Below are 18,226 nucleotides of genomic sequence, written 5' to 3'. Positions count from 1 at the left end.
AGAGATAATGTACACATAAAACAAGTTTATTCACTATATAAAGGTTGCCAAGATTACAGTCTTCACCCACCAGCCTGCAAAAGTAGGATTTGGTTTAAAAAAACAACCAAACATGGTTGTCATGGCATGCTTTTAACTATTTGCCGCCATAAACAAACCAAATCCCATGAATCTCAGGCACTCTAAACAGAACCGTGCAAAATGCAACCAAACAAAGACCATACTAACAAGGGCGACACACCCAAACGACTCAGAGGGGACATAAAGCCCGGACTGGAACAACTCTTAGGGACTGACTGCCTAAAACTACCGGACAGAAACCAGCATTTGCCAATATGAGACTAGGCTAAAACACCAGAGGAGCAATGTAGGATGCTACCCTGGTAATACAAACCAGGATCATATGAAAAACAAGGGATGCATGAGATAACCAGACTCGAGAATGAGAAACAACTAGAACTAAGACCAGACATGGACGTGATCACACGAACCGAGGCCAAAACAGGGAAAAGCCAGCCAGTTGATGACTGTCAAACACCCTAAAACAGAGTTCCCTTTCAAAAGGAGGACATCTGCAAAAATATGAGATCAGCCAAAGGTCCATGGTAGACGACCAAGGTCTGTGAGAAAGTTGAAACTCACGGTCAGAAAGCACGAGCCAAAAAACAGATCAAAGTAGACTGCTGCTGTTCACCATCCAATTCGGGTGCCGGGGCTGATGAACACCCAGTGATTAGACTCCCAAGGGATTCCCCTGCACCATTTTCATACTTCTGTTCACCTAGGAAATGATATCGCACCACCATAGCTTCTCCTCGAGCAACTTCATACCACGGGTGCTAATCAAGCTGCAGTGCTGGAGATTCAGGCCCACCATGGACTGCCCCAAGTTGCCCAAGAATGGCAGACTCTTCACTGTGACCTTTGAGCAACTTGCAAGAGAGAGAATCTGCAGCTGAAGCTGCCTTGCTGATGCCAGGACTGCAACACCATAATCACTCACAGAGCAACTGGACAAATCAAGGTCCTCAATCACAGAACAACCATCTGCAATTGCCAGGAGGCTTCTATCAGTGATCTTCTTACAACCACGAAGATTAAGCATCTTCAGAGTACTTCCATGTGCCTTAACCAGCGTAGTTACCAAATCATCTGTCACATTAACACAACCATTCAGATCGACCTGCACAAAGCCGACATCAGAACTCTTGATCAAAGGGAGGAGAAATGTGTCAGTCACTCCAACTTGTCCACTCAAGTCTATATTCTGTAACTGGGGGCAGATCTTCCCTACCACTTGTAAGCTAGCACTACTGACTCCTGGACAGTCACGAATAGTCAGAGACCTAAGAGAAATGCAAGATGGCAGTTGGACTGGGGCAAAAGCTGTGTCTTTGATGCCCAAGCATCTCACCAGACTTAGAGACTTCAACTGGGGACTGCATTTCGAAAGAGCACCGAGGACACCTATAAGAGTGATCTGATTACAATCCTCAAGGTGCAAATTCTCAAGTTCCTTTGCACTTTCAGCAAAAGCACTCAAACCAGAATCAGACAGGTAGCAAGACTTGCGAACAAAGAGATGCTTCAGGAAGGGGGAACCCTTGGCAATAGCTTGCAAGGCTATATCAGTGAGCCCGTTGCAACAAGTGATACTGATGGACCTCAACTTCCTCAAGCCAAGAGTACTTCCCATAACCCAGAATCCCTTCTCATAAACATTCTGGAGACCAGACAGGGATAAGTCAATTATATTTTTCCCATAGTGACCAATGACTGCAAGAGCAACATCGCTGATGGACAAGGTCTGAAGTTTTATCCTTTCCAGGGAAGAAGATGCTGAAGAGACCAAGCTTGTAATTCCTTGGTCACCAACATGTAGGCAGTTTTTTATGGTAACAGACTTTAATTTTGGACAGCACCGACCAATAGCCTGCAGACCTTCATTACCGACGCTTGAGCAAGATTCAATTGTCAACGATGTCAACTTGGGGCACTTCTGAGCAACAGCTATCAAGCCCCTGTCCGAAATCTGTGGGCACTGGCAGAGGTCAAGCTTTTCCAGCAGCGGGCATCCATCTGCAATCTCTGATAGGCCAGCATCAGTTATCAATGGTACCTTCCACATAGATAGGGCCCGAAGGGAAGGGCAACCATGAGCAATTGCAGAAAGCCCAACATCAGTGACCCGAGTCGAATTGCTTCCTCGGATGAGAAGCTTGCCTAACCCACCACGGCTACAGGTTCCAAGGGTGATGGAAGCAAGTCTAATATCTGTAGCTTCCTCTGCATCCAAGCGCCTGGTAAGAAACCCATTGTTCTCACTTTCCTGCTCGTCTTCAGACACATCTTTGTTCAGATCAGGCAAGGGTTTCTTCACGGATTCATTCCTATGCTTCTTCCTAGCAGCGAGCTCAGAAGAACGGATGCTGCACAGCAGCATAAGCCAGCGCTTAGAGACGCAAGCGGAGTTGCTCCTCTCCTTATCTCCCGGTAACCGCCGGAGGATCTCAAAGAGGCATTCGTCAGGAAGGGTGTCGATCGATCGGGGCTGCTGCTTTTCATCTGCAGTTTTTTCTCCTGCTTTGCAAATAAGAGGAGTGATCCGATACCTCTTACTAGGCGGGCAGTAGGCATCAAAGTTATAGGTGAGAGATAGCAGGAGGCTCGAATCCATGAGGTTTGAGAAAAGAGGGCCACCAGGGCCGATATCATCGTTGCCTGCATAATATGAGAGGAGGACAGCGGTGAGTCCCAGAAGTTCATCTAAATATAATAGAAAAGCCAAACAAGATCCGCCTGACAACCAAGAGACTCACGGTAGATCTCAAGGTGTGCGATCCATAACAAGAAGCCATCTTGTAGTTCTTAGATTTCTCTATTCATTTCCGATTTCACTTTAATCTATAATCCATAATTCATGGATCTTGTTCTACATCGACAAAAATGAGAACATAGAATGGGCGAAAACATAGAGATCTGCTCTCCCAAACACACTAGGAACGAAATAGTTGCCGAAAAATCAAATCAAAGCAGGATTAACTAAAAAATAAGTAAAGGTAGCAGAAATATCTAACCAAAGTCGAATCAGAAGCTTGAACTAACAGCAGGATGATAATATCGCAAAGGAAACGCAAACATATGATCTAATAACCCCAGAATCTAATTTAGTAAGCTATTCAGCTTCAGACCAAGTCTAAATTCATTATGCACAGCGACAAGCGGCAAAAGAACCCTCCGATCTACAAAAGACTTGCGGAAATCACTTAACAGAACAATAACCCCAAAAAACAAGCAGATCTCGACGCAGAGCCCAAGGATTTCATGATCAAGCCCATGAAAAATCAACAGATCTGAGAGGAGGGAAGACGAATTACCTGCGCAGTTGACGAGCGCCGCCATGAGAGCTAATCAACGAGGAACAGCTACCGGGAGCTAATCAACGAGAAAAGTAACACCACCAGACGCATCACAAGAGCCCCAAACGAATCCTATCAACCTACAGAGGTCAAAAACTGAGAAGACGAAGAGGAAGAAGAAGAGGAGGAGGATGATTCCTAGCGGCCACGGGATTGGGGCTTTGGGGAGGACAAAGAGTCCGGCGGCTCAACATAATAAAAGAAGAGGGGAAAGAGAGGATAGGGAATGAGGCCGAATTCCCCGTTTTGCCCTTTGTATACATTGCATCCGCCCGTACTAGAGGACGTGGGTTGATGGCAGTGGACGCCGAGGGAACGCGTGGGTCACGTTCGGCAAGCGGCAACACGAATCCCGACGCTGGGCCTACTTAGATACGGTTCCCACTTTTTCTAAAGAGAGAGAAACTCTCCATTCATCCTCTCTACTTCTTAATTCTACTTCACTAATGTAGTTCATATTTTATAATATTGAGAAAAATAAAATAAATAATGAGTAGTTTTGCATGTTGCACCGAGATATCAATTTAAGATCTAAATATAATCAAAATATTATTTTTTTTTCCTAAAAATAAGAATCAACCTAAGAATTAAATGTATAGACCTGACTCACTTAAAAATTCAAAACTAATAACTATAATTTCATACCTAAAACATTAGTTTAATGATGATTTTTAATATATTTAATTTAAGTAAAATTTTAAAAAAAAATCTAATCATATGAATTTTAATATTATTTGGATAACATATGTAACTTAAAGAGCATAATTTTATTATAAAAAATACTTATAAGTGCTACTCAGTAGAGGAGTCCAAGCTTAAACGAGTCTGTGAGGTGGTATCTAATATATTTAACTTAAGTATATTTTAATATTTATAAATTTAAACAATTAAATAGTAATATGTTTGACACTTATTTTATGTTTAGGATTAAGTTGATGTGACTCACTTTAAATTGAGAATTTAAACCTCATCCTATAATTATTTTTGAAGTTAAAAGGCTTGACTATTAATAATAAAATCTTAAGATCAAATTTCTTTTTCACCATGCATCCTTTTGTAAAAAAAATCTTAAAAATCAATTAAATAAAAAGACAAGGAAAAAAAAAGAAAATTAGGGTGCATCTATACTTGCAAAGCCCCAAGGAAGCAAGACTACCAGAGCTCTAATGACACACCGAAACGTGATATCAGCAAATTATGATGACTCGTTGTTTTGCCTGGTAATGCTTATCCGTCATCCATGAAAACGCCATGTGATCATCATGTAACAGTTGATTGGTACTAAAGGTGGCAACAATTGTCGATGTGTTGTCCCACATTGTGGAATTGTGTGCCACGTCGTCCTGTATGTTCCAGCATTGACATGTGGGGTTACCACAATGGACAGTCGAGTAGTGTCCAGCGTGCAAGTCAAGTACATGCACAGTAGCAAAGGAATACCATTTGTCCTGTATGTATTATACAGGCAACAACTAGTAAATTGAGTACCCAGAGCATGTAGCTTCATGCATATAACTCATCGAATAGGTTAGTTGGCATCTTTAATACTTTAATTTAGTTTAGATTAGTTAGCATTTTATTGCAGATTAAGAAGAATCAAGTAGTGGATAATATTATCCTATCAAATAAGAAAAGAGTTAAGTATGAAAAATCAATATTGGTTGTTAGTTGTCCTTAACACAATAATTGGAGTTAAATATTTAAAATTAATATCGGTGGTTGTTAGTTGTCCAACACAAATAATTTATCATTATCTACCAAGCCACAACTATAATAGGGGCAATTCAAACAAAAAACAAGCTAATTATGTTTGTGCTAAAACCATATGATTATATTAAATCTGAACCAAAATGAAGCCTAGTAAAGAAACTACATTACATTCTACTCAAGAAGAAAAACGAGATGAAGACTAAGAGCAAATTAGATTACTTAAAAAAAAGATTGTTTCAAAAGATGGACTTGATTAATGATGAATCTCACACACAAACACACATGATAAATCAGCACACATGAAGAGCATATACATTTATTTATTGCAACAAGGCACATTAATTAGATCCTAATCCAGCTACACTTAAGAATTAATAATGTCCCAAGTTGGCAATCATAAAATGATAATCCTGCCACGATCTTTGACCAGGTTCTCATTGGAAGTCGAAACAATGTGAAAACATTTCTTGTCCATCCCACTTGGATTATATTACAATATGTTTTGGTGTTGGTGTCCCAATTGCATCACACTATAAGGCTTACTAAATTGTGTGTGTGTCTCTCTCTCCCTCTAAATATATATATTTGGTACAACGAAAGATATGCATGGAATTGTTTCCAGAGCTGTTGTGATGGGAAGGGAGGATGAATTAGTGAGACATGCATGCATCTAAACTTTTATCACATGGAAAGATGCATATGGCTGTCAACTACCACTTTGCAGCTTGCAAGTCATAGTATATGAACAAAAAGTCCACAGTTCAACGCGCATGCGCTCGTGTTGAAACACATTGAATGAAGCATGGGAGGAGTGCAACATAAAAATAACAATAAAATAAAATAAAATCATGATGATGTATATTATACACGAAAATACTGATAGAACTCTTCTTTTTGGGAAGTATTCATATGCATTTTGACATAAACATTTCATTGTGAAAGAGGATGACATCACGCTTTGGTTTCCCCTTTTTAACCCCAGAATAAGATGATTGTGAAGAGAAAATCCATTGAGCAATGGAAAACCAACATGTTCTTCAATAGAAAATAGGTGGGCATTTAACCTAACAACCTTCTCATATGATCAACCAAAATTGCGATTTTTTTTTTTTGAAAAATCTTGCATGGAAAATTGGACTGCCAATGACTAATCTTGATCCAATCCAATGAATTTAAATGTATACATATAGGAAAGTATTCGATTAGTGTTTAATAAATTGCTTAGCACTAAACGAAATGAATAATGTTGAGAAAAGAAGACATTAAATAGAATGGATTGCACTAGAATGAGAACTTATTAATGTAAGTAAGCTTTATGATACTGATGCTTATAATGTTTCTATAAAAGACAATACATTATTAATAAAAATAGTAGTTATTTACTGGCTTATTTATCCATGTGTTACATGAGATTGGAGCTAGTAAGTAATGAAAACAAATCCCACTTAATATCTTCTAAAAGAAAAGTGGCCACAATATTTATAGGTAAAAGGGACTGTTTAGTAAGGAAATGGAAGTCAAATCGGTAAATGTGGTTAAATGGTCTTACTTACATTTATAAGCTCATTTATAAGCTACAAGTGCTTGCTGTAATAATTTTTCCCACAACTGGGAAATTGTCACTTGGTTGCATTTTTGCAATAGGGGTTTCTGTCTTTTGTTGATCTTAAGGATGATTGAATAAAGTTCTTTTTCTAAGAAAAATAAAGAAAGAAATGGAAGCTACTTAGCCTTGGGATTCTTTATTTAGCTTCGTGTAAGAATATTCTTACTTACTCATTGGACAAATAAATGGTCCATTAATTCCATGCCCTCATTGATACTGATACAAATTTGTTTTCCAACCTTTTGATGCAGTCAAACTACTATCTTGATCAGATTAGACATGACTTCATACTTTTCTGAGTCAGGTCATGCCAATGCAATGCAAGCATCAGCCTGACTGATACTTTAGATTTCGTTTTTTAAATTTATTTTTATGATGGCCTTCATTATTTGCATCCAATTGTTTTTAATAAAAGCAAGAATATGCACACTATTTTTCTCTTTCACTTATCACATTTTGAGTTAGCAACAGCAACACAGCTTCACTTATCCCAAATTCTCTCTCATCCTCTTCGCTCTCGTCAAATCAACATCCAAAAACCGGTAATTGTCTATATAGAAGGTTGAAGAAATGTTGAGAAGAATTCTAATTCTACTTTCTTTGATAATTAATTGAATTTATATAACTAATTCTACTCTATGAATTAAAAATACCCCACTCGGAATATTATTTGTAGTTGTTTGGGGGAGTATGGGGACCGAGACTGGCCAAATTCGCACTGGGCATTGACAGCCCGGCCCATGATAGCCCGAGCTGTACTGCAGCCCACCTTTTGGTGTGGGGAAGACGACGAGACTCTATGTTGCCATCAATGCAATTCATCGTGAGCAGCAAATTCATGTTCATACTGGTTGAAAGAATATTTTCAGTCATGGATAAGGCATCAGATCAAGGAACAAACAACACGAAACCCAAGATAAGCAAGCAGAGCAAGCTACAGAATAAACCTATCATTCACCGAGAAAAAGGAAATCACACTTTACCCACTATATGCTTGCAATCAAGATTAACCAGCAGAGAAAGCATGATTCAATCGAATGCCTACCTCGATAACAGCTGCGTCGATCCTGAGATCTCATCAGCTTGCAGAATCCTCAATGTCGGTACATCGTCGATCTTCTACTATCGACTCCCATTCCAATCGGCGCATCCGATCCCCAATCCTGAGCCGGATGAGTGTAGCAGAAGCAGTAGGAGGAGGAAGAGGAGGCGAAGGAAGGGCTAACAAATTGCTGGTAGCGGAGTGGGAGGAACAGGGCAGCCGAAGAGGTCATCTTACGACGGAGATGGCACTCCTCCCCTTGTTAACGGATTGGAATGGGCCGTTAATATCTTCGAATGCTTTAAATTTCGGGCAACGAAGCATGTGGACCGTCGAGCCCAATAGACCGGCCTAATTGAGCGGGTCGCGGAAATTGATCGACGCACTATTATTATTATTATCATTACAAGTAATGGTTTAGTTTCTTTTATTTACTTGGAGAAAGGGGGATAAATCTACTCTTAATCTTTTGTCGTTCCCAAATAAATCATATTCATATCTCGATTCACTGTCGCATGAGAAGTTAGGTTGTAAGGGGAACTTGGTATTAATGACTCCACGTGTTAAGACCTTTTGGATTAAACCGTGTCCTATTTACTTGGAGATGGATAGTATTCCATAGCAACGAAATGAAACTGTTCGATTTGGGAGCAGTAGATATATGTTGGGACATGCCAAGATGAAACTTTATAGTTGTGGTTGTCGCTCGGAGGATTTATTGAAGGCTAACGAACTGCCCTTAGCTTTTTGGTGCAGCCCGGAGAGGAGTAAATGTGCTCATGTGCCTTCTTCTCATGGCGTGGTAGCTTCTTCCTCACTGGTCCCTCCCCATGGAGAACCAGTGCCGCCCTTACTGCATGCTTCCCGCAGTTTCCGGTACTCGATCTTCTTTAACTGGCAAAAGAAAAGGTTTTTGCATGCATCTTTACCATGGCGAAGAGAGCGTCCGAGCAGGCTTTCCATGGCCCCATGCACGCGCTACCATCGTCTGCGTTGACGTGACAGGCCCTGGATCATCGGCAGCGAGAAGGGAGAATTGATTGGTTGCAGTAATGGTGGGTAGAATTGGGTGCATGGAAGTGGGAGCTCAGTAAAAGGTTTGCTTCGGCCTCCACGGTCCCGTGGCGGTCCCAGCAACAGCTGTGTCCGGCGTCCATCCCCTCCCGGATTAATGTCTTAAGGTTTCATCTAATGACTCCGTGGGATCGCAGAACAAGATGCGTGTGCAGTGTACTCACTGTCGTCGTTCTTTCTGAGAAAAGGGAGTTACCCCATGAGAGCTCCTGTGTCCTGGCACAATGATGAAGAGAAGGCAAAGGTAGGTCAGGAGAAGAAAGCCCTCAATCCATGCGTCAAAGACGGAGGGACAACCTTTACATTTACTGTGCATGATGAGCGGTCCTATGAAAGATCATGTTGTTTTCTTTGATGCCCAATAGTGGAGCTCCTCCCACCTCTCCATGAGTTGAATCTGAAGGGATGATGGATCTCTTTACCTGGATCGATCCATCAAAGTCGAGTAGGTAAAAGATCAATGACGGTAGAGATCATTAGAACCTCTTAACATAATAAGGTCGTCAGCGAAAGAAACTTCAGGATAAAGATGATTCTGACACATCACGAGAAGAACAAAAGGAACCCATATGGTTTCCGGAAAACTTACGCTTACATCTTAGCCATTATCGATCGGTTGTCATCGTGCGGCAGTCCACATTCGAATCCACATCATTCTTCTTAATCACATGATTGATTCATGTCACATGTTAATCACTCTCATCCCCATCACACACCAACGAAGCCTCGATCATCTCATGCTGCTGCTTTCAGCCTTGTTTCTTCTTATTCTTGATAACGAGAACTACACTTAGCACACTCGACCACAATGTATTTGTCACTGTCTTAGCAATCAAAACATGGTGAAGTAGCAGCGATTCGGTGAGAAAAGCAACATAATGAAAAAGCTAAAAGGTCTCATCAAAATAATGCTAATATTGACTGATTTATCCAACAAAACAATCATTCTTTTCTTCTCTTATTTGTATCTTCTCTTTCGATGACTCAGTCCAAGAGAAAGGCATGTGTTGCTATTTATGATGTGGCAAGCTGGTGCTGAATCCAATGGAGTGTAGACATTGGATTGGCAACCAAGAGAGCAACACTGGGATCTTTCCATGATCTATTACATTAGTTAGCCTCATCCAAAGGCTGCTAGGTAGAAGAAATAAATGAGTTATTCATGGGCGTAGGTGAAGGAGTTTATTACCACTGTACTATGGGTGGTTACGACAGCCTATATGGCTTCCCTTCACCGACAACTCCTCTGCCATTGCTCAGTGCCTCCCTACACACTATCCGTTCTATTGTTCTGCTCTCCCCCTCGCTTATCCCTGATCGTAGCTCCTCTCTCTCTCTCTCTCTCTCTCCTTCTCTTTCTCTTTCTGGTTGAAAGCCTGCACACTTTGTACTTCGTGGTCAGTGAAACGCAGGCGAATCTTTACTTCTCTGGTCTCATCCTTCATCTCTTTTCCGTCTGCAGTCTCTGTCCGGCTGCCAGAGTTTTAGTTATAGGAACATAATGGTACAGTCCAAGAAGTTTAGAGGAGTCAGGCAGCGCCACTGGGGCTCCTGGGTTGCTGAGATAAGACATCCTCTCCTGTGAGTAGTCCGGTGCAGTCTGTGCCAGCAGCAGTACTTGTTGATTCCTTGTCACTGCTTGCCTCTCGATCTATGCATGTGTTGAAGGTAATGAAGGCAATTGGGGTTTGTTTTCCCTCTTAATCTTTCGTGTGATGTGTACAGCAAGCGACGGGTGTGGCTGGGCACCTTCGAGACGGCGGAGGAGGCGGCGCGAGCCTACGACGAGGCCGCGGTGCTCATGAGCGGCCGCAACGCCAAGACCAACTTCCCGGTGCACCGGGCGTCCGAGGGGGAGGACGCTGCCGCCGCCCACTCGTCCTCCAAGGCCCTGGCGGAGGTCCTCAGCGCCAAGCTCCGTAAGTGCTGCAAGACCACCCCGTCCCCCTCGCTCACCTGCCTCCGCCTCGACACAGAGAAGTCCCACATCGGCGTGTGGCAGAAGCGCGCCGGCACCCGCGCCGACTCCAGCTGGGTCATGACCGTGGAGCTCGGGAGCGTCGGCAGCGGCGGGCAGGAGACCAGCGAGGCGACGATGGCCCCGTCGCCGCTCGCGGGGGAGGGCACGTCGTCGCAGGAGGCGGTCGGAGAGATGGACGACGAGGAGAGGCTGGCGCTGCAGATGATAGAAGAGCTCCTCAGTAGGAACCGCCCGACCTCCTCCTCTTCACATGCAGGGATGGAAGGTGAAGATCACAGCTTCTTCCTCTAATCCGGTAGGTGTCATATGGTTTGGTTTGCTGCTGCGCTCAGTATCATTACCGATCTGGCTATGAATACAACCATAAACAGATCAGTTCATCCGCTTTATCATCCGCATACGTCGCCATTAAGCTCATCAAGCAGTCTCTCATTTCATGAACGCTTCATCCTTGCGAATAGTGCTCCTCTAGCTTACTGTGTATCTTTGTTTCCTCATCTTAATGCATGCAATTATGTCAGTACCGTGAAAGTGATGTGGGCGGAACAAAGTAGTCTTGATTGCAACTCACCTTTCTCTCAGTGACTGTAATTAAAGGTCTCTGTGACAGCTGCACCTATCGATCTACAGCGCTTAAGACTGAATCAGTGGAGAGATATACTGAATTGACTGCCATAAATTGGCATCACTTTGCTAAGTCAGGATGTGCAATCTGACTAATTGGTCATTTTAGTGCATGCTTTTCTAGCCAAAAAGAACTGTAAATAGAAGCTCATCTCATCTCCAGAAACATCATTACAAGTCGGTGTGGATAACAATACCCAGGAATCCAAACGCAGATGGATGCCATAAATGTGGCTTATAATTGGGGAACAACAATAAACATGAATGGCCTCCTAATTAATCTGCTGTCCTAATCGAATTATTTTCTAAAATACGTCTAACATCCTAAAATTCCATAGGTGCAATCAATCATATGTGTCGTAACATCATGAAATTTGATAGCAGCTCCTGTTGACATTATTGTTTCTGGCAATTGTTTGGAAGATTTAATGTTACTGTATTATTGTTAAATGAATATATATACACTCATAATTGAGCCTGTCATCAAATATACAACAAAATTCGTCATTATTTCTTGACACTGGTTGGGATCAACAACAATCCAAGAATGGGAAGAGAATTGAATTTTAATGGAGTATACAGATACAAATTCTCACGATGAAAGGAAACTTCTTAGATGATTAATTTACTTCATCTTATCCGGATTAAACCGTTTTAATCATATTAATTAGGGTGGATTAAGTCAATCTTTAACAATCAAATAATAATTCGAGACCGTTTCTAATAATAATTCGCTAATGAAGCAGACGAAATGACTCCGGAAAATTCTAAGATCAAATTGATGATATAATCACTAGATTCTTTAGCCTTTCTTTTTCCCTTCGAATTCTTTTGGGGGTGTAAAGCATCGCTCGACCTAACAATGCTTGTGCTGTGGCGATGCTCCAATAGGAGCGACTCAAGACGCGAGGAGGTCGTCTGTGGCTCGAGAATCTACGACGTGTCTGTTGCCTTTCGTGCCTCAGGTCGCGATGCGAACGACGTGTCCCGTTGGTGTTCGTTGATTGCGTGATCCTCACATTCCTGAGAGATTATTTCTTGGTGCGGGACGTTACCCCAACCGACCTGCCTCGTCATTGGACTAATCGGTGGTCCCGTCATGCGGACCCGGCACGAGAGACAGAGCAGGTAAAGGAGTGGGAGAGATAGTGGAGGAGGTTGTCTAGAATAAAAGGAAGCCATTCCCGACACGCTTCGTCGCCTGCGTCTCGTCCTAATCATCATCCCTGCCTCGCAAGCCCTTCGGTCCCGTCTTCCGCTTCACCTTCCCGCAACCGCCTTAGGATGGCATCGTCGACGCTTCCGATCTCTCAATCACTACCCTTCTCCGCCCACCCTCGCGCTATCATCTCCGCCTTCCTCGGAAAGCACCCCCACCGCCTCCTTTGCCGCCCCCGCCGAGGTGCCGGCGGATGGATGCCCCTGCGGACCATGGTCGTATCCGCCACCACGACCGAGACGCCGAAGAAGCGTCAGGCGGCTGGGGGAACCCGGGACCGTGGGTTCGTCGACGAGATGAGGGCTGTCGCGATGAAGCTGCACACCAGGGATCAAGCCAAGGAGGGGGAGAAAACCTCCGAATCGCCGCCTGTTAGCAAGTGGGAGCCTTCCGTCGAAGGGTACCTCCGGTTCTTGGTCGACAGCAAGCTCGTCTACGATACGCTTGAGACCATCGTCCAGAAGGCCGCCTATCCATCCTGTAAGTTCTGCTCCTATCTCTGATTAACTTCTCGATACACCTCCGATTGTGCTGCTCCTTTTCTTCTTATACAGAGAATTTAACGCAATCAGAGAGAAAAGGAAATGGCCCCTAATCTATGTGGGTAATTCTTTGCTGTTGTGATTATTGCCTCTCAAGTTAGCAGGAACTGACAAGGTTATCAAGTTCTTCGTATTGGTTCTGGTGTACCGATTTATTTGAGGAATATACGATTGAAATTGACTTTAGGATGAATCATATGCATATCATGTGGCCTAAATTTGGCAATAAAGTAATCGAACACTGTGTGGTCGAAATTCGTCATAGAATATGTTACACTTTGTGGTTTAAATTGGTCAGAAAAATGAATGAAAACTGTAGCTCCTTGTACCCTAACTTCGGATGATGCTCTCTCCACAAAGGATCATTGACTTGGATAGTGGACATCTGTGTACTTGTGTCATTCATTTGTCGAATGTACAGAGTTGGCAAAGAGGTGATGTGGTATTTTCCAGTGCATTATAGTACAGAGTACCCATGTAGTGGTGTATCTGTAATTATGGACATGGCTTCTGTAGTGGTGATGTGGTATTCTCCAGTGATAAAATACATGAAGAGCCGCAACTAAAATACCACTATTATACAAAACTGTATTTGCTAAAACATCCTAAGAGTCCTAGCAATGAGTCAGTAATGTTTATAGGTGTTGGATGTCTACATTTAATTGGATACTCTTGGAATGTGATGGAATCTACTTGGTCAATCATACAGATACTTTAAATACTGAGACAACCGAATAGTTATTTTATTCTGTTCAAATTATTTTTCAGATATGATAAATTGCTTCCAGGGGACAAGTGATAAGAGACCTATCGGTTGCTTGGTCTCTAAGTTCTCCTTGGATGGAAGGTCAGGTGATGATATGGAAACTTTTATTGAACCATAGGTCATGGTAGTGCAAATATAAAACAACAGTTGAACACGCTAGGGACTGTTCATCATCTTGTTTGCATATGCTAAATTGGTGTCATTACCTGTTCAATTTGTTCCTACTGAACTTTAACTCTTTTTAAACGTTTACAATGTGGACATCCTGTTATTAGTTATTAGTCTCTAAAGGATTTAAATAAATCAGTGACTCCTGCATCTTATGGAAAATTGTGGTTTGAGTAAGAATTCCTTGGCATATAAAGAAGGATCACTTGGGAAATTATTTTTCTGGAATGATCCCATTGTTCTTTATTATTATTATTATTAGTTTATTTAGTCATCTTAACTGTTGTCATCAATTTCAATGTTCAGAAGTTCAGGAGAATTGGCACAATCTCAGATTGGTTGAGTTGGATCATGGTATTAGACTTTCAGATTGGCTTTAATTTGTTGGAGTCAACCTAATATTTTGTTATGGGCCAGATGGTTGATTATTGTTAATCATAGATAACGGTAGATTTTTTATTGGACTTTGTTGACTTATATCAATTCGGATATGGATCCCAGAAATGCATTGAAGTGCAGCGATTGACTAATCCTGCTAATCATAGTTGATCTATGGTTTGCTACAGGGTATTAATTGAAGTTGTTCAATAATCCCCAGTAGCAGTAATATGTTATGTTCCAACTAGTTGGGGTCGATTGTATGGATATTTTCCCATCAGCTCAATGTTATGCAGTATTCTCACCCAATTCAGATTTAAGCAAAGGAGTTTGGCCATGAAACTTAATAAGGTAGTTTGTACTAGGCAAATATACTTTATCATCTCAGCTAGGCCAATTCTGTCAGCAACAACCTTTGTTTCTACTGGACTAGTATGGATCTGCTATTGGGACCCTAGATCAACTGTTTGGGCCTACTCAACCCTTGACTCAATTGAGTTGACCCCCAGCCTAACTGCTCGTGGCAAAGCATTTTACTACCCTATTTAATTCCAACTAGTACTTTTGCCGCAGAGAAGAACGGATCACTTTTATATGAACAAAAGGATTTCCTGAACCCTTTTTTCTGTTTAAATGACCAATTGACCTATATCTCCAAGTAAAAGTTATTTTAGGTATTATAAATTTAATATTTGTTCTCAAATTCAGTGATAAACATAATTGATAGTAGTCAACCTTAGTTTATTGAATGGACATTTAATATTTGGAGGGATGTATATGCAAAATTTACATTTTTGGAAGGATATATATGTCAATATTCAAATATGCTATTTCCAAAATTTGAAAGGATATATATGTAAATCCCCCTTAAATTTTTTTTAATGGAATGATGCGGTTGCTTATAATTCTTGAAATAAATGAATGCATTGATTTAAGTTATGTTAATCTTTAAATAATTGCAATATATGTAATAGTGAGTGGTTGGACCTTTGTCCTATTGAACTTACTATTTTTTTGCAGATGCTGAGTTCAGGAATACTGGCTTGGAAAGGTCGGAGAAATTAGCCAAAGACTTAGAGTGGTTCAAGGACCAAGGACATACCATTCCTGAACCCTCTTCTGTAGGTGCTTCTTATGCTAAGTATCTGGAGGAGCTATCGGAAAAGGATCCTCAAGCTTTCATCTGCCACTTCTACAATGTATATTTTGCTCATACTGCTGGTGGTCGAATGATTGGTAGAAAGGTACTTTTATTTAGTCCTCTTTTTGTCTTTCTTTCAAATGTGAAACTGTGCCATTCTTCTCAAGAGATGGTTTCGGAACTGCATTCTTAGCATAGGCATCTAGGTGGGTTGGTATTAGCATTTTGAACTAAGGTTTGACTTCATTTTAGTCTTACACCCCTTTCACAATTTTATTCTTATATTTGCTTACTCTGTCACACGCAATCACAAGCTGTACAGGCTATCCAGCGCAGATATCACAAATTTCATATTAGCTTGGTGCAAACTCTCTACACTAGAAGTTTTTGGCAGCCAAGATTATTAATTTTCAGTTATGGAAATAATCATCAAGTAATTAAAATAGATTTTCCAGTTGATTTGGATTTCATTTCTCCCATAGGGTAATGCTTATTGAAGAACATCACGTCAGAGATTGGACAAAAGATCATACTGAGTTTAAAAAGTAGGTACATGAATAGATCTAAAAAATTGTCAGTTATTATTTTATTGGGATTAATGCTGAGATTTCTGCAATATTCCTTGAATGATGAAGTTAATTAAATAGTAAGATCAAGATACTTTCATGTTGGTTCATAAATCTGGCCTCAGATTCAATTATGACCCAGATTACACCTTGAAGCCAGTGTCGCATGTGTGCATGAGGCCTCTACATTTTGAAGTACATGGGCATTAGACACACTAACGTTCAGGCATACCCTGTACTGTTATACTAGCACATATGCGAAAGAGTAAAGAAAAGTTTGATAATGTGTATTGAGTAACCGATTTAAGTATTTCTGGTGTGGATTCATTTAGTTGGAATTGGTCTTTCACTGCACCCATTGATTCCTTGATTTTTTTATTTCTGTTCCATCTTAGGTAGCAGAGAAAATCTTGGACAACAAAGAGCTGGAGTTCTACAAGTGGGATGGTGATCTCTCCCAAATGTTGCAGAATGTCCGTGATAAGCTGAACAGAGTTGCTTCCGTACGACACTAAAATACACTTGAATCTTTGTTATCTGAAAACTTTCTGCTACTTTTTATTGTCTTTTGAAGTTATTTGACAAAGCAGTCTGCAAAGCATGGGTTTAGTCCTGAGCTGTTTGTTCCCCACTTGTTGCAGAGCTGGTCCAGGGAAGAGAAGGATCATTGTTTGGAAGAGACCGAGAAATCATTCAAATATTCAGGATCAATACTCCGTCTTATACTATCCTAGCAGCTGAGGAAGGATTCATCAGCTTGCCAACTGTAAATATTCTTTCATCTCAGCTTTCCCATTGGGGAAAAACATGTTCAGTATGTTTATTCCTCTACATCGACTCTATGAATTGCACCTTATCTTTCCATTCTGTTTCCTTTCTATGACAAAAAGATGGTCAACTTATACGTTGCAGTTGGTTGATTGTATGGGAAGGTTGTTCTGTCCACCTCTTTGATAAAATATTTATCGCATCGATTTGGTCTCATGTTCTTTTCAAGCTACTTTTTTTCATCCCTGTTGTGCTCCGTGGAGGATAATGCCTTGCAAAGTGAACGAGGGAAGCCGATGGTTGTGAAAGTGGAGAACAAGTACGGCGTCAACAAGCATTGCAACGACGACCGTCTGGGGATGTGGTGGCCGGGATTTTAGGATGGGAGGCATTCACGGTGGTCCGGCCAGGAACCATGCTGACCAAGGTTGACGCCCACTAACTCCCACAGTCGTATCATACCAGCATTTTAGGTAATCTTAATTTGCCTCTGTCACCCTTCCTTTTGTTTCTTTCGGAAAATAAATCTAATTGCTCTAAGAAAATAAATGATATGCAGCAAATTAATGCACAGTGAGACCATGAGATCTTTCAAGTGACACAGAACAGTGAGCAACTCGAGCACTCGAGTTAGTTTGTGGAGGGGATGTGTTGTTGACGATTGAGTTTGCTCGGCTTAATCTTAACCCAAAAGGCATAGGGATGTCTAAGGAATCTTTGGATACTCGAGTTAGTTTGAAGCATTATAGGACTATGAGAGATTTTTAGAAAGAGGTCCGACCATAGATTGACGTCGAGGGTTAATTTTTATACCTAATCGACTGAGGGGATACTTTATAATGGCCTCAACATCTCCCCTTGGTATTTTGTCCACAAGGGCAACATGCCCGAATGACCTCCCGTAGATTGTTGTCCACGGAGCCCGATAGACCATAACCAACCCTACATCATTGTCCAATGAAGAGTGATTTGACCCTTTTTTAATATATAAGTGCCTCTAGGGTGACTAGTTAGCGGACGAAGATTGATTGTCAAAATATTCCTTATCATTTGTCCTCTCACGAAGAAGTGCTTTGAGGCTCTTGCGAGAGGGGTTTGGAGCACGTTGTTTATTTCGTTCGATATGGGAGTGTTCGGGATCTCATCTTGTGGATCGGGTTTTCTTGATTCAGGTGTCTCTGGTGCATTGGGCCTATGTTTCTACCGTAGCATATTTCTCTTG

At 41.4% G+C, this 18,226-nt stretch overlaps 3 protein-coding genes across 4 annotated transcripts; 2 read left to right on the top strand and 1 right to left on the bottom strand.

Moving 5' to 3' along the window:
* Positions 1-10: 10 nt before the first annotated feature.
* Positions 11-7,996, bottom strand: LOC135640871 (EIN3-binding F-box protein 1-like). 2 transcript variants are annotated; one of them, XM_065155665.1, is made up of 2 exons: positions 7,781-7,996; positions 11-2,721 (listed from the first exon to the last, which is right to left on the bottom strand). In XM_065155665.1, exons 1-2 carry the CDS (start codon positions 7,812-7,814, stop codon positions 782-784), a joined length of 1,974 nt encoding a protein of 657 aa, XP_065011737.1. In that variant the 5' UTR covers positions 7,815-7,996; the 3' UTR covers positions 11-781. The 2 variants fall into 2 exon arrangements, with proteins under 2 accessions (XP_065011737.1, XP_065011738.1); XM_065155666.1 differs by lacking the exon at positions 7,781-7,996 and adding an exon at positions 3,378-3,622.
* A 2,095-nt stretch (positions 7,997-10,091) lies between these two features.
* LOC103988242 (ethylene-responsive transcription factor WIN1-like) lies at positions 10,092-11,398 on the top strand. The gene is made up of 2 exons (XM_009406796.3): positions 10,092-10,432; positions 10,577-11,398. The coding sequence occupies exons 1-2, from the start codon at positions 10,353-10,355 to the stop codon at positions 11,121-11,123; spliced, it is 627 nt and encodes a 208-aa protein (XP_009405071.1). The 5' UTR covers positions 10,092-10,352; the 3' UTR covers positions 11,124-11,398.
* A 1,246-nt stretch (positions 11,399-12,644) lies between these two features.
* LOC103987012 (heme oxygenase 1, chloroplastic) lies at positions 12,645-17,220 on the top strand. The gene is made up of 4 exons (XM_009405187.3): positions 12,645-13,155; positions 15,550-15,773; positions 16,632-16,739; positions 16,878-17,220. The coding sequence occupies exons 1-4, from the start codon at positions 12,741-12,743 to the stop codon at positions 16,968-16,970; spliced, it is 840 nt and encodes a 279-aa protein (XP_009403462.2). The 5' UTR covers positions 12,645-12,740; the 3' UTR covers positions 16,971-17,220.
* The last annotated feature ends 1,006 nt before the right edge of the window (positions 17,221-18,226 follow it).

Source organism: Musa acuminata, chromosome BXJ3-6 (genome assembly GCF_036884655.1).
Source record: "Musa acuminata AAA Group cultivar baxijiao chromosome BXJ3-6, Cavendish_Baxijiao_AAA, whole genome shotgun sequence".
Classification (NCBI taxonomy): Eukaryota; Viridiplantae; Streptophyta; class Magnoliopsida; order Zingiberales; family Musaceae; genus Musa; species Musa acuminata.
The sequence above is the reverse complement of the archived record's forward strand: the minus strand, read 5'-3'. Positions and strand labels throughout refer to the sequence as shown.

What these genes read in the sequence shown, in the direction of transcription:
- LOC135640871 (XM_065155665.1), bottom strand. Translation starts at nt 7,814, where the DNA reads ATGAGATCTCAGGATCGACGCAGCTGTTATCGAG. An exon ending in TCGACGCAGCTGTTATCGAG is followed by an intron (nt 2,722 to 7,780) that starts GTAGGCATTCGA and finishes CATATTATGCAG; the next exon opens with GCAACGATGATATCGGCCCT.
- LOC103988242 (XM_009406796.3), top strand. Translation starts at nt 10,353, where the DNA reads ATGGTACAGTCCAAGAAGTTTAGAGGAGTCAGGCAGCGCCACTGGGGC. An exon ending in GAGATAAGACATCCTCTCCT is followed by an intron (nt 10,433 to 10,576) that starts GTGAGTAGTCCG and finishes TGATGTGTACAG; the next exon opens with CAAGCGACGGGTGTGGCTGG.
- LOC103987012 (XM_009405187.3), top strand. Translation starts at nt 12,741, where the DNA reads ATGGCATCGTCGACGCTTCCGATCTCTCAATCACTACCCTTCTCCGCC. An exon ending in GAAGGCCGCCTATCCATCCT is followed by an intron (nt 13,156 to 15,549) that starts GTAAGTTCTGCT and finishes ATTTTTTTGCAG; the next exon opens with ATGCTGAGTTCAGGAATACT. An exon ending in AGCTGAACAGAGTTGCTTCC is followed by an intron (nt 16,740 to 16,877) that starts GTACGACACTAA and finishes CACTTGTTGCAG; the next exon opens with AGCTGGTCCAGGGAAGAGAA.